We start from the raw sequence: 27,521 nt of genomic DNA, 5'->3' as shown, positions 1-27,521 counted from the left end.
CACAAAGTGGCACAGTCCATGCTTCATCTCTCTCTCAGTTAAGGGGTCCTTGGCCTGAGAAACGTTGAAGACCCTTGCACTATATACTTTGATGACTGGTGTCCCCCAGGGGTCTATACTTGGCCCCCTCCTTGTTCACTCTACACCAAATCTCTTTACCAAAAATAGCAACGGCAGCTTTTAGATCTTTTATTTTTGCCGAATGTTCGCCTATTATGACATGCCCAGAATAGGGACACAAGGGTTCATGTGGTTAATGTATATTTTAATATGTATGGATATAGAAAGTCTGGCTTTGGTCATAAAAGTCTTATTTTATTTTTTCACATTATTGAAGATACACAACACAAGTAACAATAGACCGTCCGAACAGTATAAGATGTAACATTACATTTTATCATTTAATGATAGAATGTATGCAAAGAGTACATGTTTATATGTATTTTTTTCTGAACATTCATGCATTGTTAATAAAACAAAATATCAGTAGTTGTCACTTTGTGCATTCAAAATAACAACAAATCATCCACGGAAAACAGTTATTCATTATTGCCAGAGGTGGACAGTAACAATGTACGCCTACGTACATTTTTCAAGTATCTGTACTTTACTTGAGTATTTTTTTGGGACTATTATTTCAAAATAATTAAATTTTTATGGAGGTTGTTGTTACTTTTAAGCATAGCTTTGAAGTTTGAATTTTCTTTCTTTTCTAAAATGTGATTTGCCACAGAATTCTCACCTGTTACCACTAGAGACCTATTCACCTCATTTGAGTGGACAGTACTGTAGAAGTCATAAAAAGGTCAGATTTGATTGCATTTCTCTATGCTGAAGTTTTTATTAGCGTTTCCTTTAATAGGCTTTGTGGCTCTACCAGCAAGTCAGTGTATTCATTAGGTGGTTTACTCTCATGGAAACATGGAAAATTCTCGAGGGCAGTGGTTCTCAAGGTGGGGTCCAGGGACCCTCACCGTGACTCAAGGGGGTTCCAAGTGGACCCTTACAGGTCTGTAACCCGGAGAATGTATGAATAGACCCATAAAGGTCAGTTTGGTTCCATTCATACCCTCTCAGAGTTGTGGGGGTCGTTGAAATTGAAAAATGTTTGAGAACCACTGCTCTACTGCTTTGGTATGGTGACTTTAACAGCTTTGCTCCAATTGCTGCACTCTCCCAGGCCCAGCAGCTCCATGGAACACACCTGGACCAGGTATGTCCTGTGTGTGGTCAGCCCTTTAAGCTCCACCCTGCTATTCTCATATGGTCCCAGCTGTGGAGAGAAAAGAAGAAAAAAAAAGTTAAATAACAAACACTGTTATCGCTCAAGTTTCTGCCATTTCTTTCTTTATTCTTTTGCAGAATGGGTTCCCAGATTGCAAACCCAGTAATACTTTAAATGCATCTATGAAAGTCATAAATTGACTTTAATGACAAAATGCATATGCATAATCATAGCCTATAATAGTACTTTTAAGGGTAAAAGACAATGAAGCTCGAGAGCTTATTTCCATTGTCGTCCTGTTTGTGTGTGTAAACAGAGTGCCGCATATCTATCAACGAACAAACCCACACTTTTTTGGGGGCAGCTATGTCACAGGCATCCATGTCCATCTGTTTCTCTAGTTGTAATGAACTTGTTTTTCAGAACATTTTCACCGGATGGCAGTATGTCTGCGGGAAAGATGTAGGCCTACTTTAATCCTCCCTCAGCATTTTAAAGGTGAAGAGGGGAACCCTCACTGGTTTCGGGTGGAGGGGATGCATCGGTTTTACGTGTATCACACCTTAGACATCTCCGAACATGTATTGGTACAATAAAGTTTTTATATCATCCTTGTAACAGTTGGCAGATGGCTAAGGCTTCCAAAATGTTTTAAAAAGTCCAAGGATGCACTTTTGTTTTTTAATTCACCTCCAAACACTAATAGTTTCCATGCAGGATTTATACAGTGCAGGCCCCAGGCAAAAATAATACTTCAAAAATAAAAGAAAACATAAGACTGGACAAAAATAAAATTCCAAAATAAGAAATGAACACCTGACAGCTAAAAACAACAAAGAACTGTAACAGGATTTTCCCTTCCAAAGACTCTTGCACTCTCTCCTGGCTGGTATTATCTGCTTGTTAGCCCAAGCCTGAACTACACTCTGCAATCCCAGCCTCCAATATATAGCAGGTGGACCATACCAAAACACAATTAGTAATTGGTAATTCAGTCAACTACAAACACAGCGTTATCTTAAACTATGACACTGTTTTACTAAACAAATTTCAAATACATATTTCAGGCGCCAAATCACTCACAAGATTATAAACATTTGCTTTATCCTAACCCGTGAAACAAACACCCCTCCTCCTCTACAGTACTTGGCACCTCCCCAATCAACATGATTGCAGGGGAGATGCAGGTGACTAACAATAAATTCAACTTCCTCACACAATTCAATAAATTGACTTGTTTAAAAACAATTGCAGTCCTTTGTGTTGTTTTTGTCAGAAGTACACATGTAAAGAAGCATGCAACACAAACACTACTACTAAACACATACTTACTAAACACAGTTCCTAATGACTATGTATAGGGCACAGGCTGCAGTGACAATCCTAATAATTTTATAATATTGTATAAAATGCTTCCTAGGTTTAAATGTCCAAACAGATTTTGCTCTACTTAAGGTGCTACCAGTTTTAGTTCTGCTTTTATTTTTTTATGAATATTCACTTTTATTTTTTGTTTGGTTTTCAAGTTTATTTTATTAATACAGTAGTATATAGTGTCAAATATCCAGATGCTCTCAGTAAAGGGCTCAGCATTATTACTTATTAGTTGAGATGTATTGATATTTCACTTTGATCTGGTCCTTACTTGAGGATTCTAGTCATCATGGTCAACAAACTAACACAAGTAATCTTTTTTTCTTTTTTAACTCTTAGTTTCCTTTTAGCTTCACTATTGTTATTTTCTTTCTGTTTTCGAAAATGGTTTGAGTCTTTATTTTAGTTTTTGTTTAATTTGAATTAACCACATTAACTTTGCTTTAGTAGACAGAGAATGTACAAATGGCACCAAATGGACCCCATTTTGTTCCATTTGTACACTCTCATGAACACGTATATTGGAAAGTCTTACTTTCACATTGCGTTTGGTGCCCCTGGTTTCCCACTGGTACTGGATCTGGTATTTTAAGGGGAAGATATCAAGGTTGGACCAAGTAGGGGGAGGGGCCCATTCCACTAACAACTTCTTGAAACCCACAGGGGAAACCCGCATGTCTACTGGAGGGTCTGGTTTCACTGCAAACACACAGAGAAACAGAGAGAGGGAGGAAATGAGAGAGAGGAGAGGCCGATAGAGGGAAACAAAACCAATGTTATCATTTTCCTAGAACTAGGAAGCCCAATGATAAAAAATACAATGATACAATTACAACCATTGTTTCTAATAATATACTGTATACTGTATTATCTGAACATGTCATATATTTACAATATACTTCACTTGCTCTCTAGAGCAGGGGTCTTCAACAAGGGGTCTGGGTCCTCAGATTTACTACAGGGAGGCCACCAAATGTTTGTGTGATAGGAACTTTTTTTCCAGTAACCACTTGAACCCTATAATTCCTTTTCTGAGGGGAGCATGCTATTTTTGACAAAGAGGTTTGGTGTAGGGGGAAAAAGAGCAGATCAAGTACAAGTTTTCTAAATACAGTATTGAGGGTTTAAGTGGTTAACTGTCTGAAAATACACATCAACGGGAATCCAACACTGATGACAGTGCTGTCAAACAAGTCTATAAAGCTATCTATGAAATTTATGAAAAGGTTTAATCTGCAACATATTGTTATACAATATGTGGCGGGGGGGTCCCTGCTTTATCTGTCTCTCAGCTAAGGGGTCCTTGGCCTGAAAAATGTTGAAGACCCCTACTCTAAAGCAGAGTGCCGCTCTGCTCTAGAGAGCGTCCCCTATCCTACTCTCTGCATAAAGAAGAAGGAGTATTATTATTATTATGAATACATAATGGAACTCTGGATCTCACCAATATCCTCCAACATAAAGCTTGTGAAGTTGGAACTGCTTCCCAGAGAGTTCACGGCTGTGACATTGATGATGTAGTCTGTGAGAAGCTTCAGATTCTCCAGGTGGAAGTTCCATACCTGCCGGACAGTGGGATGGGCAAACAATGTATGATATATTAACTCTGTCATTGGACTTGGAAATATTCTCATTTTATGTATTTATTATTTATTCACATACTTTTTGTTACTTATTGTCAATGTCATCAATCATTTGTTATTACCCTTTTTTCTCCCAATTTAAGAGTTAGAGAAATCAATTCCTCCAAACACACATTTGTGTGTTGGGATTTGACTTGAAATGCTGTGTGGTGTACCATACCATTTGATGCACAAAGCATTTTTTTTTTTACAAGAGGTAGATAATGAAAGTCAAGATAATAACAGTAAATAGCAGCTATAAAAAGGGAAATGTGATTTGTTTCTACAGGATACTTAACATCAAATAATCTTTTATCCTACCTGGCCAGATGAGGATGTAGAATTTGAGTTCAGTGCAGAGGATGAGGAGCCATCCTGGGTGAAGTTGCACTGCTTAGTGACCGATGGTCTATGTCTTTCACTGATACATGCACACAAACAGACGCACACGCACACATGCGCGCGCACGCGCACACACACACACACACACACACACACACACACACACACACACACACACACACACACACACACACACACACACACACACACACACACACAGTACATTGTGTTTGTTGTTTTTCAGAAGTGTTTTTGTACACTGTATTTTGTACAATTTGTAAGTGAGATTTGGCAATTGCAATCCCTTTTCATACTGTAGGTTAACCACTTAAACCCTCTATACTTAGTAAACTGGACATGAGTGTCTTGTGTTCCTCTCTTATTTCCCTCTACACCAAGTTTCTGTGCAGAAATTTGCCGGTCTACAAGCTCACAATGCGAGTCACAAAGAGACACATTGTGAGCTTATAGATTAGCTTTTTCCTGCAAATGTCCCCCCCATAATAGGGATGCTAGGGTTCAAGTGGTTATAATAACACAGGTTAATGCTGTACACTGGCCTAAGTAATTTCAGTATTGCTGTTTTCTGTTGAGGGTTTACCTATAGGTGATGATGTAATGTGTTGGAACAACTTGCTGAGGCTCAACCAAGGAACAGAGAGTCTGGTTGGGATAGGCAGAGCACCGGCAATGGACTTCAGGTGTGGATGGAGCCACTGATGCCAAAAGACAGTACATGTAATTAGACCATTTTAAATGTCAATAGTTTGGATTAGTGGTGCTTATTGATAACTGGAATAATAATAATAATTATTATAATGTATTATTAATGTAACTGTATACAGTAGATAATAAAGTGGCAGGGATATACTGTAGATAGATAAATATCTAGACAGAGCTACATGCTTATTTTATTCTCTTTATTTATTTTAAAACGTTTTGTCAGTAAATTGATAAAAGAAACATTGCACAAAAAGAGGGGAAATCGTGTATAGTGTATTTGTAGTCAGTTATACTCACTCCTTGATGCTATAGTTGACTTCAGTAAATCCAGTCCTTTGCTGCCAAGGACACAGCTGAGGAGAGTCACAATGACATAAACACTGACACAGCCTTTCACAACCATCCTTTGTGTGTTAAAATAGCTGCAATCAAACTTGTCTTGGAGTCGCACTTTGTTTGTAGAGCCAACCTCTTGTGCAAGACAAACTCTGCTCAGAGCAATAAAGCCTTGTTCTACAATAATCTATTCTGTTTTCTTTTGTTGTTCTGTTCTACTCTGTTTCTCTCGTTTCTGCTCTTTTCTATTCCACTGTGCTTTGTCCTGTTCACTGGTCTGTTCTTTTCATTCTATTGTGCTATATTCTATTTTCTATGTCAAAGTGCAGAGATAGTGATCTCTGCTTACTGACTGCTCCGCAGACTGAAAAATGCAATGGTTAACCTCCACTTAAAGAGCAACACTCGTCAGAGTGAAAGAGGAACAAACTGTATATTGGGTATTACAGGAAAATCCACTCAAGAAGAACCCACATATTATTCCCAAAACCTCATCATACTGTAAGTGACATGCAGAAACTTGAATCCCCCCCCCCTTTTTTTAATTTTTTACTAATAACTAAAATAACAATTTCTACATCATTTCAAAATCCATCATCGGGCAGGGTGCCCATTTATTTTCCATAAAATTGTACATACATTACAAGACATTATACATAGACTCAACCACAGAGCACTTGGTGTCACCGAAAAACTGCAAGGTCTATTTCGTCAACAGTTAACAGTTAAAGAGTGGTGACAATGGCAAACCTCAAAACCTAGCACCTGGTTTCAATACATCTATCAGCTTTACTTGGTTATTCCCACTGTGTGACTGCCATCTAGTGCACAAGATAAACAGTAACCTGCACTGCATCAAACACATCCAGTACAGTACAGCCCTCTTGCGACACAGCCCCGATCTATTTATGGCTTCCAGAACAGAAACCAACTACGTTTTCCAGTTTCTCCTTGTTGAGACAGACTTGGACATATCAAATATGTGGCATATGAAGTGGAAAACAGGCTTTTGTTAAAAGATCATTTTGTTTCACTTAATTTTTGACAGGACAGAGTGTGTAAATACAGGCAGATAGGTCAGGGGATAACATACAATACAGGTCTCCAGCTAGAATAAAGTCGTGATTATACTGTATACTCAATGCTCTAACCAATAGGCTACTGGTGCAACATGACCCTCATTTTTTTCTTTTGACCTGAGTGAACTTCGCTTGTTGGTCTCAGAGGTTTTCGCGGCCCTCTCTGTGAGCCCACAACAGTTTCTTTGAGCGCCAACCAGTGAGGGGGGCACTTTGGACAGCCCAGTTTGCCATGGGGCCTCCTTCTCTGGGTACATTAATGCTCTGTAGGCCCCCACTTGCTGTCCGCAGGGAGGTTAGGGTCTTGCTGAGCCAGCTGTTCTTCGCTGCCTGGAGATCACTGGTCAGAATGCCCCTCTGGTGCTCCAGTTCCTATATGTATAGAGCACAGGTACATGTGAAAATAATAAAAGAACACTTGTGGTTGACTTGTGGTTTGTGCAATTCAGCTATATCGACTCTATGCAGTTGGATAGTAAATGTAGACAGTGTATGTACATGTGAGAAAGATGGGGGGTGCGGTTGATATTTGGAGGGTTCAGCTAACTCACATTTGTGCAATAAAACAGGCTTGTCAAGTGGAGCTCCAGGACAGTTTCAGTTTAATTAAACTTGTGTTTAACACAACGTGTGTGCGTGTGTGTGTGTGTGTGTGTGTGTGTGTGTGTGTGTGTGTCCGTGCGTGCGTGCGTGCGTTCGTGCGTGCGTGCATGTGTGTGTGTGTGTGTGTGTGTGTTCATGTTTGCTGGCATCTGACTGTGTCTGTGTGACAAAGCAGTGTTGGATGCTGGGGTTTGACCTCAATTCTGTACAGTTGGCTTCCAAAAGTGTGTGCCTGTCTGTGTGTGTGCGTGCGTGCGTGCGTGCGTGCGTGCGTGTGTTCTGACCTGGATTTTGCACTTGGCCTCCACCATCTGGACTTTGGTCTGGGCCAGCTCCTGTTCCAGCTCTCTGACCTGGGCCCTGACTGACTCCATCTCCTCGTCCCTCCTCTGGTCCTCCCCGCTCTGTTCTGCCTCTCTGGAACTGACCTGGTCTCCACCCTGACCAGGTTCAGTGGTCCCAGAACCATCTGATGGTGCTGTGTGAGCGGACTCGTCCTCCTGACCTGTGTTGGAATGGTCGATTGACTCTAGAATGCACCTGCAGTGGGAGCATGACATCACTGTGCTCTGAGGGTGAGAATGATGAGAAATAAGACGAAAGACAAATAAGGGGAGACAAAAACATTGAGACGATCTATGGCGCAAGGTGTCTCATGGCTAAAGTGCATGGTGCAAATGCCTTGGGGGGCGTGTGCAACTCTAAGACACAAAATGCATGGACTTTAAGGGTGGTCCTAGTAAAATACCACTCTACACAACATACAAACAAACATTCTGATCTGGTGAAGGAAGGGAAAATGAAACTCTTAAAGTAAATTGATAAGTGATAGGGGAACACCACAGGATGAGTAATGGCGGATATACTTTATAATATGGCCACGTCATTAAAATAACATATTTCCATCTGAAAAACATGACACATCGTCAATTTTCAGCGAGCCACACAACTATACATCAAAATATAAATCAGTCGTAAGAGTGTGACCAGTAAGTGTTCTCTCACCCTGAGTGTGTTCATCTCCTGTCTGTGTGTTGCCTGCTGCCTCTCCAGACGACTAGTCAGCTGAGAGCAAATCTGGAAGAATGAACATCTCACTTTTAACCACTTAAACCCCTCTATACTTAATAAAACAGACCTGAGTTGCAACTGTACTTGGTATGCTCTTTTTTCACTCTACACTAAATCTCTTCACCAAAAATAGCCAATCTACAACCTCACAGACAGATTTTTGGCTCAGAAATAGGGATAGTGGGGATAGTGGTTAACACCACATACAAATTACTGATAGGGAGATTCATTTTTAAATCCTGTTATATGACAATCTGAATCATCGACTAATAACACTAGATAGACATTCTTGTAGGCTAAATAATGTTTTACCTGTTGAACTGACATCAAGAACAAGAGTTAGCTGATCACTTTAAATGTAGGCTTATATTTAGTGATCAGGCCATGTACCTGTTTGTAGTCTGTGATGATGCCATTTGACCTCTTAATCTCCTGCCCAGCTTTCTCCAACTCCCTCCGAAACACCTCCTTCAACTTATTACAGGAAATAAAAGAATAACCGATGAACTGAATTTAGATATTCCCAGACATAGTAAGTATAGGCGAACATCTCTGATCGTCTCACTACGCAAGACTACCTGGAAACAAACCGTTCTTGGAGTTGCATTAAAAAATCTGTTATTGCATTGATTTTGCATCTATGGGTCTTCCCCATCGAAACAGAGTTACATAAATAATTCTCCTATTGCATCTATGGTCTTTCACCGTCATAGATTTTCATAGTAATCGTGTTATGAATTCAAAATGGTGCTAGGAATGAAAAACTCAGTTATTGAGTTTTTACCATTGCTGCTTCCTCGTCCTTCACTCTCTTCTCCTCCTCTGTGGCCCGTAGCCGATGTCTGGTCTGTAGAAGTTCTTTGGTGAGCTCATCCGCCTTGTCCTCTGCCTGTCAACACACCGTGCATGTAGATCAGGAGGTATATTTACTTTTTCAGGCTGTGTATGGCACTTTAGTTTCTTTGGTGGATTAAGGCCTATGAAACTATTTAGAGGGTGTGACACTAAAACTTTCCACTGAAAGTAATACAAATGGAATGTTTTAACCCTAACCCTCACTGCCTGCCTCACAGAAGTAAAGATATGGACGCAAAATACATTTCTCAAACTCAACTGCAATAAATCAGAAATCATCGGCCCCAAATCCCTCACCCACTCTACCCAAGACCTTTCACTCAATATTGATGGCTCCACTGTCACACACTGCACCCATGTCCGCAACCTGGTGACGCCAACCTCCTTGAGGTCCCCAGGACCAAGTACCGTACCTGGGGCGATAGACTTTTGCTTTTGCTTTCTCATCAGTCCACTGTTTGTATTTATTGTATTCCTTAGTCTTTTATTGTGTTTTTTTTCTTTTGTTGTTTTCTCTTCCCCCCATGTAAAGCATCTTTGGGTACTTAGAAAAGCGCTGTATAAATTTGATATATTATTATTATTATTTGAGCAGGCTCAATTATGCACAACTCTAGCGTGCCCTTGGTTCTGGGGTTGAGACTGCTCACCCATAACAGAAAGCATTCAACACTGAATCGGATGATGGCTCGACAATCTTACTGATTCTCACAAAAATGCCAAGCACGATTATGACCTTCCAAGTATGCATTTATGTATGGAGCGTCAACATTGAGAGTGAGAACTCTTCCGCCTTGAAGAACTGACAAAAGGGTCCGTAGGCGAGCAGAATTGTCAACTGGCTGCAACGCTACTGATAGTGAGGTGATGGGTTAGATTCATGTTTTCTGTATGGCTGCTGTACCACTTGCCATTGTGGATGTTAATCTAACCTTGATGGCATCATTATATTTTGTGATATTATGTGGTTGCAGAGTTCAGATATAGGCCTAATGGCTGAAGATAATGAGGCTTGGCCATGTTGTTTGTGCCGGTTTTAGGTTGGAAGCCTACCTGAAAGTACAGCCAAGTGGCCGAATGGTTTGGTATTTGAAACCTTGACCCGCAGCATTTTTTTCTGTTTCTTTCTAAGCAAATTTTACTCTCTGTCTGTTTGAAATAGAGGCAGTACTGTAGTTAGAAGTACCTCATTCAAAGCGTTCTTCAAGGCAATCTTGCCAGCGACTAGTCTGTGGGCCAGATTGTCATTCTCCTGTTCCAAACGCAGACTGGCCTGCTGCAGCTGGTGGTTCTCTCTCTATAGGACACATTATAGAACACACAGTCAGATTCTGCAAAACTTGATGCAGCAGAACACAATATGACAGCATCTAGATGCTGGTTACATCTAGATGGTTACAGGAAAAGCTCAGGAGCTTAAAAGTTACGGAACCAGCTTAGGAACAATTTGCAGGGAGGGGGGGGGGGGGGGGGGGGGGCGAGAATGTGACAATGTGAGACACTTGCAAATGTGTTGAGTCACATGTCTCTGTAAGGAAAGGTTTAAAAAAATATATCACGTCTGGGACAGGGAGGGGAGAACGTAAGCCAAAAATAGATAGAGGCCGACAAGAATGAGATGTCCACTTTAAAATAAACTACACGTTAGTAGGTAATTCAAACACGTATAACAAATAGATGTGTTCCATTGAATTTGAGAGAAACTGAATGTATTTTTTCCCCCTCATAAATGTGTAGCATTTTTTAAGGAAAATATATTATAGCATACTGTATACGCTATATTGTCTAACCTGGTATCTATCTATAGGGTCCTCTGGTTCTTGCAGCTGTTGAAGCTGGCTCTCCTTGAGTTTAAGCTTCTTAGAGGGAACCTGAGGAGAGAGGGAGAGTCAAGGCCAATCAGTTACAGTAATATCAACAGATGTCATGTTTGACTAAGCTAAAGAGAGTTATCTAATCCAAACAGAGATGGAGCCAGATAGAGCCTGAGTGAGAAAAAAAATCAAGCACAGACCCAAACAGAGATCAAGATAGGGATAAGAACAGTTAAAATAGGAATAGGAAGAATGCTATTTTCTTGAAAAGTATGCCAGTTCTTGATTCCAAAATATTTGACCTCCATCCTGTATTTCCTTCTTGTCTGCAATTTCAAACCTATCTATGCACGGGAATCTGTTTTGCCTTGCTTGTCATGTCTGTTTATGCTCATGGCCTTCAGTGCAAGTCACTATATCTATTGTTATACTGCTAGCATATTTTGATTGAAGCAGTCAATGCCAGGGTCATGATCCTACATTGAATTTGAGCCTTAAGTTGTATTTTGCCTGTAATGTGATGACCATGCCAAGTTGAATATGTTGTAGTAGTCATTGCTCTGCTATTGATAATAGCAGCACATTGCATGTGAATAGTACTTTATTTTACTCCCTTTAAAGAATACTGACTATTTTAAAGTTCTGAACTAGTTTCCAGACCCTAAGGGTCTGTCTGAGAAATAGGCTATCAGTATCAGTGTCTGTCAGCATCTATTTTCTTACTATATTCTTCTGCACCAATGGCATTAGGCAAGTTCCTGCCAATTCATTGTACTTGGAAAAGTAAAGCCTCACTATGCAACTTATTTTCTACGAATACATTTTAATTTTGTCCAATCTGTATGGTAGAGTATGTATGTATAAATTATATAATTGTGGTGGTTGTATTTTGCCTACCTGCTCTTCTACTAAGACATTTAGATCGTGTCAAAGGTAATGTCTCACCTGACACGAATTTTCACCTAATGGTAAAGATTCAATTTACCATTAGGCAGGCTCTATTGGCTCAACAGTCAAAAAATTCAGCACTTGAGCAGGAAACCGGGTTCAAATCCGTGGTAGAAGAGAAAAGTTACATAGCGCTGCTTTAAGTAATTCTAGTTCTGAAAAGCCAATATTGTATTACATTAATTTATATTGACTAATAGTCAGTTAATCAATTTATCAGTTAACCACTTAAGACCTATTTTATACTTTGTCATATGACAGTGAAAATATCAAAAATAGCCAACCTTCCAAGCACATAATGCATCCCACCACTATTTTGGGACAATGTTGGAAATGTTTACATGCCCAAAATACGGACGTCTGACGGCGAGCTTTTAAGTGGTCAATCTTACTGTGGATTTGGGCCGAGATTCTGCCACAAGACAAGCCAGGATCTCCTCCTCGTTCATCTGGTCCACAATGTGGGCGTCATACGCCATCATGATTGACACTTCCTCCATCATACTGCCCAACTATTAAAGTGTCACAGGGGTTAGCGCGCGCACACACACACACACACACACACACACACACACACACACACACACACACACACACACACACACACACACACACACACACACACACACACACACACACACACACACACACACACACACACACACACACACACACACACACACACACACACACACACACACACACACACTGCCAATGTTGTGCCACTAAGTCTTCACAGGTGAATTCCAGTCACAGAATGGATTCTCAGAAGCCCTGCCTTTGTAACGTGCATGGAAGACAGTTTAACTCCAGGAAATGTACAGCAGCACTTCATAGGATAACTGGTTTGTGTGGAGTGAAAATTAACCATGAAGTCTGTAGTTCCCAGATGAGCTCCAAGAGGAATCTGTCACTCGCACTAAATTCACTCCTGTGGACTGATGGCTTTTATCAGAGGCAGAAACTGAATTCAGAAAAATGCAGCAGCAGTTTCCCGTGTTCCCATATTTAGACAGTAAACCGGAAATCCAGCAGTGTGCCGGTAAATCAGGATACAGGGATAAAGTCCAGACGCAGGGAAACTCCTTTGAAACTCAGTAGTTATAGTCCAAAGGTAGACAGGTGCAGATCTATAGGGTACTCCAAGAGATAAGTCTGCTACCAAATGTAAAGCTTACATTTACAGGTAATAGGTAGCAGGTCAGACTACATGGACACACACTGGCAAGTGTGTCTTGTAGGTGCTTTTAAGACCTATATGACTGCTGAAAGTGACAGAGACACACCCATTGCTATGCTTCTCTTTCTTATTCTGTCACCTTATTCTCTCTTCTATTGTTATTCCTTCACTCCCCCTCCCTTGTGTCATTCTCATTCTCGTTCTCTCTCTCTCTCTCTCTCTCTCTCTCTCTCTCTCTCTCCCTCTCCCTCTCCCGCTCTCTCTCATACACACACACACACACACACACACACACACACACACACACACACACACACACACACACACACACACACACACACACACACACACACACACACACACACACACACACACACACACACACACACACACACACACACACACACACACACACACACACACACACACACACACACACGCACACACAGATACAGGTTCTAGAGGTCTGAAGTATACACAGCAAGCAACTCCTTGTTTTCTTTGCACGTTATAAACGTGTGGTATTTGTGATATTTCACCTCGGGGTGTTGCCGTCCCTGAGACTCGTCACAGTATTCTTGCTATTGTTCCTGATAGCAGGCATGGCCCTGGCCGAGCTGTTAGACAGGAGTTGAAACTGGTCCAGCAGGTACGGCTGGACCAGGAATACCATGACATGAATACAGAATACCATAGACAGATGACAGGGCAGAGCGAGGCTGCTCCATTTCTTTAATAAAGACTCAATTGTTCTCCTTATAGTAATTTCAGTAGGAAAAAAAAAACTCCCACACACCCCACTTGCATATAGTGTCACATGTGGAAAAAACTTGTATGTCCAAAACAGTTACTTTTCAGGAAATGGAACTACAGTTTTCAGAAATAGAGATATAGCAGATCTACAAGCTCACAACGCGTCACATGGTGATGCGTTGTGAGCTTGTAGATTGGCTATAGACAAACAACAACAAACAACGTTTCAACCCTTTCGGTCTTTTTCAAGTACATCGAAAAAGACCGAACTTTGGAGGATTCAAAAGTGAGCTGTGAGGCCCCGCTTTGTTTTCGGAATCATGGTCATTGTCATGGTCAGTATCATGTGACATGATACTCACCATGATACTGACATGATGTTGACATGATACTGACATGATACTGACCATGATTAAAATGATTATATTGAAAAAAGTAAAAAAGAAAAAACTTGCTATGTATCCCATGTCTAGCAACACCGATTTGTGCTGACGTCGGGTACTGTATGTCCAGTCAGTCCATATATGGGCATTTCCCGATCTGCACCACAATGTCCAGTCCCTTGTCATGCATTGAGGAGGACTCTAACTGCTGAACCAGGGCCAGGTTGTGACTCCATTGTGGATTGAAGTGAAGAAAGACAAAGACATTCTCCAGGCAGATATAAATGTTTATTCCTCCACAAAAAAGGAACATTTTGTGAAACAACGTGGACATTTATTTTTTTGTTGCTTAAAATAGGTTCTATTCATTATCAGAGTATCCCAAACATAATCTAATGATGTTAGTACAGGGCAGGCTCTGAAAAAAACACATTTCCAACCATCAAAAATGATTAAGGAACTAGATCCACCTATATAAAGGGTATAAGTCAATGTTGATAAATCAGGTGCTCTTTGTGGTGACTTGCTGAAATATATTGGCTAAGCTGCAGTGAACACCAGTGCAGAGTGAACATCTAAATAAACAAATAGATAGAATTATATATAATGTACCACATATTGCTTCTTTTTTTTAAAGAAAGAATCCTAAAATAGCAGGGGGGCAAGATGTGAGGAAGTGACAAAGGCTTCTCAGAACTCAGCAGATAGTGTGTGTGTGTGTGTGTGTGTGTGTGTGTGTGTGTGTGTGTGTGTGTGTGTGTGTGTGTGTGTGTGTGTGTGTGTGTGTGTGTGTGTGTGTGTGTGTGTGTGTGTGTGTAACATAACATAACATAAGTAACATAATACATCTGTTTCCTATATGCAGTGTTGGGGAAGCATAGCTTTGCAAGCTACAAAGTTGAACTACAGCAAAGCTACATTAGAGAGAAATCTAGTTCATTAGAACTAATTCAAACTGCTTTGTAAAAAAATATCTGTGATAAGAGAAATTATAATGAAATATCAGGCAAATATATATATATATATATATATATATATATATATATATATATATATATATATATATATATATATATATATATATATGTATATATATATATATATATATATATATACAAAAAGTGCTCATGCATAAAAAAAATGAATAAATACCTTGCTATTCATGAGAAAGTGTACTAATGGTACAATTAAAATAAAAAGTAGTTTTTATAAGTAGTATCAGTAGATAACATCACAAAAATGTGTATTTTAACTACTCAAATCACTGTGCAAATATCTAGTTAAACTTAGTTTATTTATTGTAGATCACTACTCCCCAACACTGCCTATATCTGTAATGGTATCATAGTGTTGATATATACATTTCTTAGTTTATTTTTTTCCAGTATGAATTCAAGGCCAGTTTAACCACTTAAGCCCTATTTAATTTTCAAAAGTTTCAACAATGTAAATTATTTCGAAAATAGCCCGTCTAGAAGCAATTGCACCTATAAGGACATGCCCAAAATAGGGTGGTAAAGGTTAAAGTGGTTAAGCTCCAAGTGAATGTTTCATATTCCTCTTACTTTGTTCCTACTTTTATCATCTGTTGACACACACACACACACACACACACACACACACACACACACACACACACACACACACACACACACACACACACACACACACACACACACACACACACACACACACACACACACACACACGGAAGCAAAGAGAATCACTAACCTGGATAAAAAAGGCAGAAGATTATGGAGGTCTCACTAAGACAGGGTCTCCTGACACACTGAAACCCTGACACTCCCACACTAAAACACATCTGAAAGATCCACAGAGTCAGGCATATACTGAAGAATAATACTGCATTACTTTTAACTTTACTGTACCACATATCACAGCTTATGGATACAAAATTGATTAAGAAAGTTAAAGTTGTGTGATTTATAAATTTAAGTATAGTTTTCATCAATGTCTCTACTTACACCCTGTACTTTAATATCCAAACACCAAGCCTACATCCTGATAGTCTAGAGATGCTTTCTTTGCTTCATTCTTCCTCCATTTAAATCTGTAAATATTAAAAATCTAAGTAAATCACACATCTCAATTGTAAGACCCTCACTGCCATGGCAAATGTCTTTCATTGAGCTAATTTGGTTCCGATTAAGAAACAAGGAGTCAGACATCTATCTTTAGTTGGACTCCAAATCAGTATCTAGTAGCCTAGGATTCTCTGAATGTCACCTTTCTCGTGACAAAAGGCAGAATAACCCACATGTTTTACTTAATGTCATGCCTCTGAAACAAACCAGAAACCATTCATTAGGTTCTGTACTTGGTTTAAGACGACACTCTCACAGTACACAAAAAAACGAGAAAAAAAAACGGATAGCCCTCATGTACAATAAGCCCGGGGGAGGGGGCTGGGGGGCATTCAGTCTCTCACTTTATGCTAGCTGGGATAGAGGGGCAAACAATGTCAAGGAGAGCTATACAGGAACTGGGATGGGGTGTGGTTGAGTAAAAGGGTGGGGTTAAAGATACTAAGGTTCTATTTATTCTGTATGTATGTTTTGACATGGAGACCACACAGCCGTCATGGATTGAACCTCTACAGTCCCCCCCCCCCCCCCCCCTGTGGCTCTAGAAGAGTTTGTCCGTCAATTCCTGACACGGAGGCTATCAGCCAGGTCAAAATGATCAGTCGGCCCCCTGGAAGTTTGTGACCGGACGTGTGTGTCATAGCGCATGTCTGAATAGCATGTTTAACTTCAGCAGACATAAAATGCTCATGTTTATGTTTACACTTGAATGAGCATTTTGTCCGGCATGTTAAGTCTTTGGTGCACATCAGGAGTGTGGAGCATGATCCTTCCTCATGTGTTTTCAGTACATATGTTCACATTGTCAGACCTGGGTGCTGTAGGGGCGTGGCGGGGATGGGAACATGTCCGTGGGGCGTGGCGGAGATGGGAACATGTCCGTGGGGCTGTCGTATCTCATGGGGGAGGAGCCCTGCGGGTTGATGGACAGGGGCAGACAGACAGAAGGGTTCTCGTAATAGGTATGGAAGCCAAGACGCTCCCCTCCGTTGCGCACGTCATCGGTGATTCCAGAGCGGAGGTAGTAGGGCGAGCAGGTGGGGCAGTAGTTGCGTTGGGGACTGGCGTTGAGCGGGTCGAGGGACATCGAGGTGACGGCAGCCCCATCCATGGCCAGGGCAGTGCACGCATTACAGGCAAAGTGGGAGTGGGACTCGGCTCCCGCCATGGAGGCCACATCCACCTCCGAGTCATTCTTCTTGCAGCAGTAGTACTGGGAGAGAGGGAGAGTAAGGTCTGATTCATACTTAGTCACTCGCCGGTGTCGTACATTTAAAAAATTGCAGATCTAACTTGTAGTGAGCTTGTAGATCTGCTATTTTCGGTGCGCGACACAATGCACTATATGAAACAAGCAAAAGGAGAAAGGATGGAGAAGGGAAGGCAGGGATGGAGAGATAGAACTCAATCTCATAATTAATTATTGTTAATATTGTTCATTTCTACAGCAGACAGATACTGAAGTATTTTAAGCCAATGAAGCTCATTTGAATTGAATTGAACACACACACACACACACACACACACACACACACACACACACACACACACACACACACACACACAGAGAGAGAGAGAGAGAGAGAGAGAAACATACCTGGAGTCTACAGTAACAGAGCACTGCTACAATGCACAGTAGTATGACACCGGCGAGAATTCCTCCGGTTATAACAACAGTTCCCGCTGACATTCGACCAGCTCTCCATCAAACCCTCCAGGGAGAAGCAGACAGAGAGAGAGAGACAGACAGACATGTACACTCACACAGGTGTAAAAAGATCTACTGTAACAGATACGTGTAAAACCCATTTATTCAGACATAACAGAATGCACATAATTCTTCTGCATGATTCAGCTGCAGCTATTACTGTTTCTGATTAACCTTTTTGATTCTCAACAGGCAATACCATCCACACAAGACAGATACTGTATATTGGTAGACACAGACTGAGACTGTTTATCATTATTTAATTCTGATACCTGCAAGGTAAAAACATACTGTATGTTCTTATGTGGAGGGTTTTTAAGGCATGGGGGCTTTTAGATGTTGTATGTACTGTATGTGTAAGTTACCCTTATTATTTGCTGTATGTGCTTATAAATGACATTCCATCGAGGACCACAAAACAAGTGTTGCAGACTTTAACATGTTATCCTCTGGACTTTAACACAAAAATATAAGACCTATATATTAGTGATCTTTGGTTATTAGGATTTGAAGTATTTAGTAATATATAGTATTAGTAATTGAAGTATTGAAGGAACAACTGTTTTGAAGCTCTTGGAATGACCCATGACCCTTATCCTATATTTTCTTTTCCATTAGACAGCACGGTAGAGAATAATGAACTATATTGTATAGAACCTTAGTTACAAATTGTTGAGCACAGACAAACAGATAAAATAATCAAAAGCATCAATTCATTAAATTTAGTCTGTAAATATTGGTTTAGAAAGAGAGGACAGCAACAACAGGCAACACGGATCCAGAGTTGAACCCAGGAGAACATTGTGATGATGTGGTGCTCATTCAGTGTAAGCCAGCCTCCAGGTAAGATGTTCACTGGTGGCTAATGTTAACATGTCTGTGGGATAAATGGTTTCATAACCTAAGGGAATGGACGCAACCAAGCTGTCTGAAAGAGCTGGAGACTCACATTAGAAGACAGCAGGAGGCGGAGAGACGGATCATGCTGAGAAGGTGGAGGAACATGACGGGTCTGCGGGGGCACTTCTCTCAAATCCTCCTCTAACTGCGACCCCTGCAGAGGGAGGAAGAGTCGGGAGGAGGGAATTAGCACGAGTGCAGTGCTATTCTCCTTCTAACGTTTGACGCAAGGAAGCTTCTTGAACTCTAAATCAATGAGTATTCATTGCACATCCTTGAGTAGACACCCTAGCGACACCCTAGTGGTTTGGTGTCTTAGTGTTAGTACTTTGAATTTGAATGTGTGTGAATGCATATAAAGTGGAGCATATTGCACAGTTATAGGTCAGCAGCAAAGAGACATAAGTACATTTAACATAAATCCCCAGCCTGGCACAAATTGTAAAATGATATGGGAACCCACATACTGCCGCCTGGCCTCTCCATATTGCAGTGTGTGAGATTTTAGCATCCTTTCAGTAATTGTACTGCACTACACTTACCAGATCTGCACATAACAGCATTTGCAAATCATTCTTAGTACTTGTTGTTACACAGTAAAAATCCTTTAAACATGTTCAAATTAACACTCAGGATTTTGCAGAGTGGGTCAGTTTTACTGGGTCAGGAAAGCAGACAGTGTCTGGCTTGTCAGATGCAGAAAAGTATAAATTGACTGTTAAATAGCGCAACTTTCAAATGAATTCTAAAGGAGTACAGGAACATTTCTGGTACATAAGCAAAACCCCCATACAATATCAAACAATAAGCAATACATTGACATATTATATGAGCCTATGCCAGACTCTGATCAAAAGGCGGAGGCTGTGGTGGAGGAGGTGGAGGAGGCAGCTAAGCAGCAGTGAAGCAGACAGCAAGACAAGCAGAGACCTAGTGAATGCAAAGCCGTATATAAAGGGACCTCCTTGTTAAGGCGTGAGCTCTGATTGGAGTATGAATGTGTGACGTAATGACCAGCAGAGCTGTGAATGGGGAATAGGAGACTAGGCTGATGTTCACATCAGCTGACTGACAGACGATTACAGCTGAGGCGTGCAAGACTTCAGTGTCCTGCATGAACTAACGCTATGCTTCATTTACCATTTAAAACAAACAAACAGATGTATAAATAATAAATAATTTTACTATTGTACTAGTACAAGTACTTCCAACTGAGTCAGGATCTGAAACCTTGTATAGATTCAGGATGCAAAGGATTGTGGGATAAAATGTGAAACATGGGACAAAAAGGACAACTTGACAAGGGAATTTACAAAGTAAAGTATTTAACAAAAAAGGAATTCAAAACTGAAATAATCAGAATTATTCTATCTGTCAGAGATATGTTTGTACAATTCTGTCTGCAGCAGACCTACAGTATGTGCTGTGAAACTGAACGTGAGCCTGTTTTAGGACAGATTTATTTTGCTTCCCAAAACTCTGTAAACTGATCACTAAGCGCTGTGAAGACAGTGATTTATACTCCGTCACACAACGTGTCGCTTATCAAAAATGTTCAAGTTAACGACGCAATGTTAGAATGAATTAGGTGAGTGAGTGAGGGAGAGTGTGAGGGATAAAAAAAGACGATGTGTGTGTATGTGTTGGGGGGGGGGGTGGTTGGGATGTCTCTGTTCAACAGCATCTGTGTGTTTTAGTGTGTGGGAGCCTTTAGAAGTTTTCATCACACAGCTCCTTGTGTGCAGTATCTCCATTGCGTCATGGCACTAAATTATATACACAGTGAGCCAGGTTAATGCTGTTAAAAGCAATGTGAAGTCTCTCTGGCTCTCTCTTTCTTTCTCATTCTATCACTCCTCTGTCCATCTCACTCTTACCTCAGTATTCTACACCCCCCCCCCCCCCACCACCACCACCCTTATCCATCCTCCCCCTCCTCTCCTCCCTTTATCTTCCATTCAATCTTTACTCCATCTGCCACATGATGGTCCATCACACAGGTAAACGGATAAAAGGAGACTCGCTCACTGCATTGAGGTATAGGAAAAACTCCTTAGACGGGACTTAAAGAAAAACATTTTTCTTTATTTTGTAATGCCCATAATGTGCTCGGTGCTCAGTGGATTAAAAAGCAAAACGTTTTCAGTCCTCCCAGGACCTTCGTCAGTGCAATACTGGTTGGACACAGACAAATACACTGCTTTTATAGGGTGCTTGATCACCTCAGCTCAGGTGCTGAGTATCACTACTCAAGGTCATCACCATGGCTACCATAGGGCGTGGACAAGCTGCCATCACACAGCACATGTCCCCTCATAACTTCACTCCCCATGTCTTTTCTGTTCAATTGAAAGTGCTTAATTGGTATTAGTAATGCTGGCATTGTCTCACTTTGCCAAAGCAATACAACAAAGAAAATTCACAGAAAAAACAAAAACACCAAAAAGAAATCAACTGTCAGATGATCTACGATGTATGACCACCTTTTGGCAAGGTTTCAGCCCAATCCAAACCCCATTGACTTCCATTATAAAAAGATACATATTTCAGAAAAAGGAAACATAAGTGAGAAATCACACCCAGTGTGAAGTGGGCGGTGTGGTCACAGTGGTCATCACAGTGATGGAGGTGATTCACTTTTTTTTTAAGTGTGCGCGCGTATTTATAGGGCTATGCACATGTGTCATGTGTTTCTAGCCAATCACAGTCCTGAATAGAGTCATGGTGGCCAATCACGGGGCAGGGTTAGGGGGGTACAATGGTGGCCAATCACAGCGCAGGGTTGGGGGGGTGCAATTGGGTCGATGTCCAAACCTAAAAAAATCACACCCAGTGTGAAGTGAGCGGTGCTATTTATGAGTTATTAATTTCATCATGCATCTCGGTAGCCAATCAGAGCACGTCCTGCGAAGTGACGTGCTTACATTTTTTACATTATTATTAATTTCATCATGCGTCTCGCTAGCCAATCACAGCGCGTCTGCGAAGTTTGAAGTTAATTTCATCATGTGTCTCGCTAGCCAATCACAGCACGTCCTGCAAAGCTTAGCCTATGGGCGTGTTTTCCACAGCATGGCGTCACATCGAAAGACAAATTTTCACGACGGAAAGAAAAACTTTCGCCACGCTGTGAAAAACGAGGTTGATCATGGATACACATGGGAAAGGCGTGGCTCCTATGTGGATCTTGGAGTCGGACCTCATGTGGCCACGTGGAAGCATTGATTCCATTATATAAAATGTAAGTAAAATATTAAAAAAAAACTATGTGAAAAATGATTAGTGTAGGTAATAAGTTAGTGGCAGAATGCACAAGAAATATTGCGCTGACCGATGGACTTTCTCCATCATGGTTTCAAGCAGAGCTTGACATTCTTCATACATATAAACCCATTCATCTAGGTGTGCTACCTTTGATGTGACATTAACATGGACGTGGACATTTAAATAATACACCATTTTGAAGAGATGCCTGACTGAAATGGAACTGGCTGAGAATGAGAATGTCATGGAAACCATGGAGGATAAACCAGCGAATGCATGGACCACATATGTTGCACGTCATGCCTCCTCTTTGCATTCGACTTCCTGTCACTGTCAAGGTGAGTGGGTAGGACCCAAATGCAGGACAACTGAGGCCTAACAGATCAACTCGAGAGTTTTAATAATGAAGGTTCACCAAAACTCGTCATACAGTCCATAAACTAAGGGTCTCCAGAAAACAGGGCACATTAAACAAAACCAGGGACAAACTAGATTCAAAAGACTAAACGCTCACAAACAGATGCATGTACTGGTCCCAAAGACATAAGAAAATGAACTGACATGGTATTACATATACAGGGGAGATTAAATAGACACAGGGACTAACGGGACACAGGTGACTCAACTGACAATTAACACAAGGATAGGCTAACACAACAGGGATAACAGGTGAACACAGTGGGTAATTAACACAGGATAGGTGAGACAAGACAGGCAATGGCTACTATGGCAGACAGGAAGCACAAGGACATACTACAAAATAACATACAACACCTGGGGAAGAACAGAGTCAGACTAACAGAAAGACCTAAACACTGAATACAGAACGAACTGAACATAGAGCTACAGAAACTAAACAATCGAAAAAACAAACAAAAACATGACTGAACACTAAAACCAAAACAGGGAGCAAGAACACAAGAGAGAAATAAATGTAGAAACATTTCTTTGCACACCTTTTAGATCACATCCCGGTCATATTGTGCATCTATTTAACAATACATGCCAATTAAATACCTTGTTACTGTACAAACATGTGGTCTAGTTAAAAAAGAGTGAGGATTCTTCATTGAACTCCCTCCAAACTCACATAAACGTACATACAAACACAATTGCATACAACACAAAAGGACACGCACAAGCACGCACGTACACATGCACAAATGCATGTACGCATGCACGAACGCATGCACACACAGACCGACTCCTTACACCCCTTGGATTTATTTGTGTGGTTTAAAAGGAACCTTTAAGTCTACGTTGTTGCAGAGTTAGCGTGAATATCTGTTATTCTTTGGGAGTGACACCATTGTGTGACAACGTATAAATTAGGTTTTAGTCTTACAGGAGGGTTCTGCCAAAAAGCCTATCAATTATTTACATGGGGAAGTGACTGAGACCACGGAGAGACAGCTTCTGTCGCAGCGGAGCCAACAGGCTTCTCATTCAGACTTGTAATGTCAAGTCTGGATCTATAAAATGAAGCCCAGGCACCAGTTGGTCACTTCATTACAGATGTGTGTGTCCCCTATTGCAGCACAGACATTCTGAGGGTGGGGTTGTGTGTGTGTGTGTGTGTGTGTGTGTGTGTGTGTGTGTGTGTGTGTGTGTGTGTGTGTGTGTGTGTGTGTGTGTGTGTGTGTGTGTGTGTGTGTGTGCGCGTGTGCGTGCGTGCGTGTGCGTGTGTGTGTGTGTGTGTGAGAGAGAGAGAGAAAGAGAGAGAGAGAGAGCTATAGATCAGCTATTTTTGGCGTGCAACACCGTCGATTGGGATGCATTTGTAACACCACAACTGTATTTGTTGACCTTCATGTGTTGGTGAGAAACATTAGGAGAGGGCTTATTTGCTATATTTGGAGCCTATATTTAGCAGTTTGTCTTTTCCTGACCTGGTGACCAGCAGGAGAAGAGAAGCAGCCAGCAGAGAGGTGTCACAATTTGATTCACTTTCTCTGTGGGAAACTAAACAAAATCCTAACACTTGTGTTAGGTGTGAATACACGGAACGGTACATGCAAAATGTGCTGAACAGCACCGGATGCACATCCATGAATGCAAGCATGCAACACGTGCAGCCATGAGCATGCACACATACAGTACATATATACACATTTACTATGCAATTATGTGTCCATGAATGCATACACAACCCTTATTGCCAAACATGCCCTCAAATCTATTTTACACCCTGAAACCTTTCACCACATGAACCCAGGTGCTCCTAGTCTGTGCATGTCATAAAAGGCAAAAATCTGGCGATATTGCCGAACATTCTGTGATAATAGCAGATCTACAAGCTCACAACAGGACACAATGTGCTTTGTGAGGTTATTGATCAGCTAAGTTTGAGTGATTTGGTGTAAAGCAGGGGTCTTGAACAGGGGGTCCGGATCTACAAGCTCACAACGTGTCTGCGACGTGTTGTGAGCTTGTAGATCGGCTGCTTTTGGCAAAGAGGTTTGGTATACAGGGAAAAAAGAGCAGACCAAGTACCGAGCCAAAGGTAAAGTTTACAAAGTATTGAGGGTTTAAGTCGTTAAATGTCAGAAAACACACATTTATGTGATATGTAGTGGGGGTCCCTGCTTCATCTCTCTCTCAGCTAAGGGGTCCTTGGCTTGAAAAACGTTGAAGACCCCTGGTGTGTAGAGGGAGAGAAGGGGAGATCAAGTACTGTATAAAACCCTGGGGGTTTAAGTGGTTAAAACGCCTGTATATAGTACATGGAAAACGTCACATGTGTGAGAACCATTTTGTTGAGGGCCAAACTTACATGTATAAAAAGGACTTGATAACATTTAATTGTAAAGACCTATTGTTGATATTATATTGCCGGTAAAAAGACCATGAACATAAAGACCTTGAGTGGAAAATGCAACAACCGAATTCCACGAGTGAAATGATACAAAATGTATGCTAGAATTCAGCTCATATATGTGCTTTTTGTATGTGGTTTTGTTATTTCTCTTATTTTAAATAACCTTTGCATATATTTGCAGAAATGTCCTCTCCTTTCAGAGAGTCCATGAAAATGAGAGAAGAGGATGGTGGAGTGACATGGAGAGGAGTGGAGAGAACAGAAGACAAGGACTTAGCGAGAAAGAGAGAATAGCTCTTACGGTATATTTTAACAGGTGGGGGCTGGGGCTATACCTGAGTGGATTCCTGATATATCCATTCTTAAATAATGACATGAATATTTCGGAGAGGTGGCCTCTAACTTTGCACTGGAAATCACGGTGAGCCCTGCAATTTTAAAGCCCAGAGGCTTCAATTATTCAGATTTCATTCCTTTAACAATATTTTTCCATCACAAGACAATTTAGCCAGGTAGTAGAATGTAGACTTTTTTTCCCTTTCCTTCGCCTCTGAAAGCACTCATCTCAGCGTGTGAGGAGAAGAACACGTCCAACATCTAGGACAGAGACATCGCCTGAACAGAAAGAAACAATGGCAATGGCAGCTATAGGGGGGAAAGTGGGAGATAAAAGGACTACACTGTCATTGTCAAATTACCTCTAAAGGAATTCAGTTCATTTTCCCATTTGACTGGTACAGCATATATTTACGTATTCTAGTGATGTGTTACATTGGTTTGAATGGATGCAATAATTTATGTCACTGTCATTCACTGTCCAGGTGTCAAGCTAAAGGTGCAGCTTAGTCCTTCAACTAAACCAGTTGTTCTCAAACGTTTTGAATATTGACCTTTGTAATATATAGGGTTAAAGTGATTAAAGTGATTTTGATGCAACATGAACTAATTTTGCTGGGGACCCTGGAACTCCCTGGAACCCTCTAAAGGACCCGTGGGGGGAAGGGAAAGAAAGAAAGAAAGAAAGAAAGAAGGAAAGAAAGAAAGAAAGAAAGAAAGAAAGAAAGAAAGAAAGAAAGAAAAATCTGGAAGGAAAGAAAGAAAGAAGCCCATATAGCTTACCTTTACCTGTAGTAGTCACCATCTGGGGGATGGCATCCTGGCATCCAGTGGACTGCACTGTAAAGCCCCCTGGGAAAAGCATACATGGCATCAATTATTGCCATGATGTCAGGAGATGCCACATGATGTCAGGAGATGCCACATGATGTCAGGAGATGCCACATGATGTCAGGAGATGCCACCACAGGGCCCAGGAGGGCCATCATTATTTAAGCCATAATTAAGAGCTGTTTACTTTCCTCTGATTGTCTGGAAGGGAACATGTTGTCAGCAGATCTTCACTCACTAATAGCACGCTCATTCACCCATGCAGTTACTCACTCATGCAATCATTTAGGCCAAGGGTCTTCAACGTTTTTCAGGCCAAGGACCCCCTAGCTGAGAGAGAGATGAAGCAGGGACCCCCTCTATATTGTATACAATTGTGTTTCAGATTAAACTTATTTCTTTTTTACTTGGTCTGCTCTTTTTTCCCTCTACACCTATACCTCTTTGCTAAAAAAAATAGCTGCTCTACAAGCTCACATCTGGATGCTATAGGCTTCAAGTGGTTAATGTAAAAAAAAAAGATCCTATCACACAAACATTTGGCATTCCCCCTGTAGTTACTCTGAGCCACAGTCCGGGACCTCCAGGGGGTCCTCAGAGTCTGAGGACCCCCTGGGGGTCCCGGACCCCCTTTTGAAGACCCATGATTTAGGCTATCTATCACTCATTTATTTACATACTCATTCACCCGCTCATTGCACTCACGTTGAAAAAGAACGAACACAACCAAAACTAATCTCTACCAACGAGACATCTTGTCCGTGATATTTCTAGGCTATATCGTTCGCTAAAGGAAATTAATCCGGTCTAATGTTTCCCTCAACAAGTCCCTCTCGGTATATCGTGAACATACAGAGCTATTATCAGCCCCTTTTAAGCTCACTTTCACTCTATTACGCGGTAAACTGATCTGCATAAGTGGCAGATGCTGGACACACATGCAAGCTTAAATCCAATCGCTTGAAATTGGAAAATGATGAAAAATCCCTTGGCGGAACCTTACCTCTTTTGCTTCAAGCACCCCGTTTCTCAGCGGCAGCGTTTTTGAGGGAAACCCCCTGTTTTTCTCGGTTTATCACCGCTGGTTAGTGATCAGTAGGCTATAGGTACCAAAGCGTCAGCGGCGTCGCCCGGAGCTCTGCTTCGTTTGCACAAATCCTCTCTCACTGATCACTAAAAACACCGAGAAGAACCCTCCATCTGTTCGTTCTCAATCTCGGTTATCCTCTCTTTTTTTCTTCTGATCACTTG

At 41.1% G+C, this 27,521-nt stretch overlaps 3 protein-coding genes across 3 annotated transcripts; all 3 read right to left on the bottom strand.

Annotated features, from left to right (window-relative positions):
* Positions 1 to 313: 313 nt before the first annotated feature.
* ebi3 (Epstein-Barr virus induced 3) lies at positions 314 to 5,894 on the bottom strand. The gene is made up of 6 exons (XM_084045849.1): positions 5,584 to 5,894; positions 5,165 to 5,279; positions 4,543 to 4,642; positions 4,044 to 4,161; positions 3,135 to 3,298; positions 314 to 1,273 (listed from the first exon to the last, which is right to left on the bottom strand). Exons 1-6 carry the CDS (start codon positions 5,687 to 5,689, stop codon positions 1,124 to 1,126), a joined length of 753 nt encoding a protein of 250 aa, XP_083901975.1. The 5' UTR covers positions 5,690 to 5,894; the 3' UTR covers positions 314 to 1,123.
* Positions 5,895 to 6,204: 310 nt separating this feature from the next.
* On the bottom strand, positions 6,205 to 13,357 carry LOC311035847 (rab GTPase-activating protein 1-like). The gene is made up of 8 exons (XM_084044309.1): positions 12,385 to 13,357; positions 11,021 to 11,101; positions 10,417 to 10,527; positions 9,160 to 9,264; positions 8,766 to 8,849; positions 8,310 to 8,381; positions 7,589 to 7,873; positions 6,205 to 7,073 (listed from the first exon to the last, which is right to left on the bottom strand). The coding sequence occupies exons 1-8, from the start codon at positions 12,493 to 12,495 to the stop codon at positions 6,843 to 6,845; spliced, it is 1,080 nt and encodes a 359-aa protein (XP_083900435.1). The 5' UTR covers positions 12,496 to 13,357; the 3' UTR covers positions 6,205 to 6,842.
* Positions 13,358 to 13,707: 350 nt separating this feature from the next.
* On the bottom strand, positions 13,708 to 26,280 carry LOC311036048 (protein FAM163A-like; the record flags this gene model as incomplete). The annotated part of the gene is made up of 5 exons (XM_084044572.1): positions 26,223 to 26,280; positions 19,071 to 19,175; positions 18,011 to 18,125; positions 17,225 to 17,626; positions 13,708 to 13,827 (listed from the first exon to the last, which is right to left on the bottom strand). The coding sequence occupies exons 3-5, from the start codon at positions 18,101 to 18,103 to the stop codon at positions 13,708 to 13,710; spliced, it is 615 nt and encodes a 204-aa protein (XP_083900698.1). The 5' UTR covers positions 18,104 to 18,125; positions 19,071 to 19,175; positions 26,223 to 26,280.
* Between the last annotated feature and the right edge of the window lie 1,241 nt (positions 26,281 to 27,521).

This window comes from Gymnoscopelus microlampas (assembly GCF_963454915.1).
Source record: "Gymnoscopelus microlampas genome assembly, chromosome: 20".
Classification (NCBI taxonomy): domain Eukaryota; kingdom Metazoa; phylum Chordata; class Actinopteri; order Myctophiformes; family Myctophidae; genus Gymnoscopelus; species Gymnoscopelus microlampas.
Note: the sequence above shows the minus strand (reverse complement) of the source record. Positions and strands in the feature narration are given on the sequence as shown.

Coding starts and splice junctions, on each gene's coding strand:
- ebi3 (XM_084045849.1), bottom strand. CDS start 5,689: ATGGTTGTGAAAGGCTGTGTCAGTGTTTATGTCATTGTGACTCTCCTC. Junction 5,280..5,583: donor GTCAACTATAGCATCAAGGA/GTGAGTATAACT, acceptor TTTTGGCATCAG/TGGCTCCATCCACACCTGAA. Junction 1,274..3,134: donor GCACCAAACGCAATGTGAAA/GTAAGACTTTCC, acceptor TTCTCTCCACAG/CTGGGACCATATGAGAATAG.
- LOC311035847 (XM_084044309.1), bottom strand. CDS start 12,495: ATGATGGAGGAAGTGTCAATCATGATGGCGTATGACGCCCACATTGTG. Junction 11,102..12,384: donor AATCTCGGCCCAAATCCACA/GTAAGATTGACC, acceptor CTCTCTCCTCAG/GTTCCCTCTAAGAAGCTTAA. Junction 10,528..11,020: donor ACCCTATAGATAGATACCAG/GTTAGACAATAT, acceptor TGTGTCCTATAG/AGAGAGAACCACCAGCTGCA.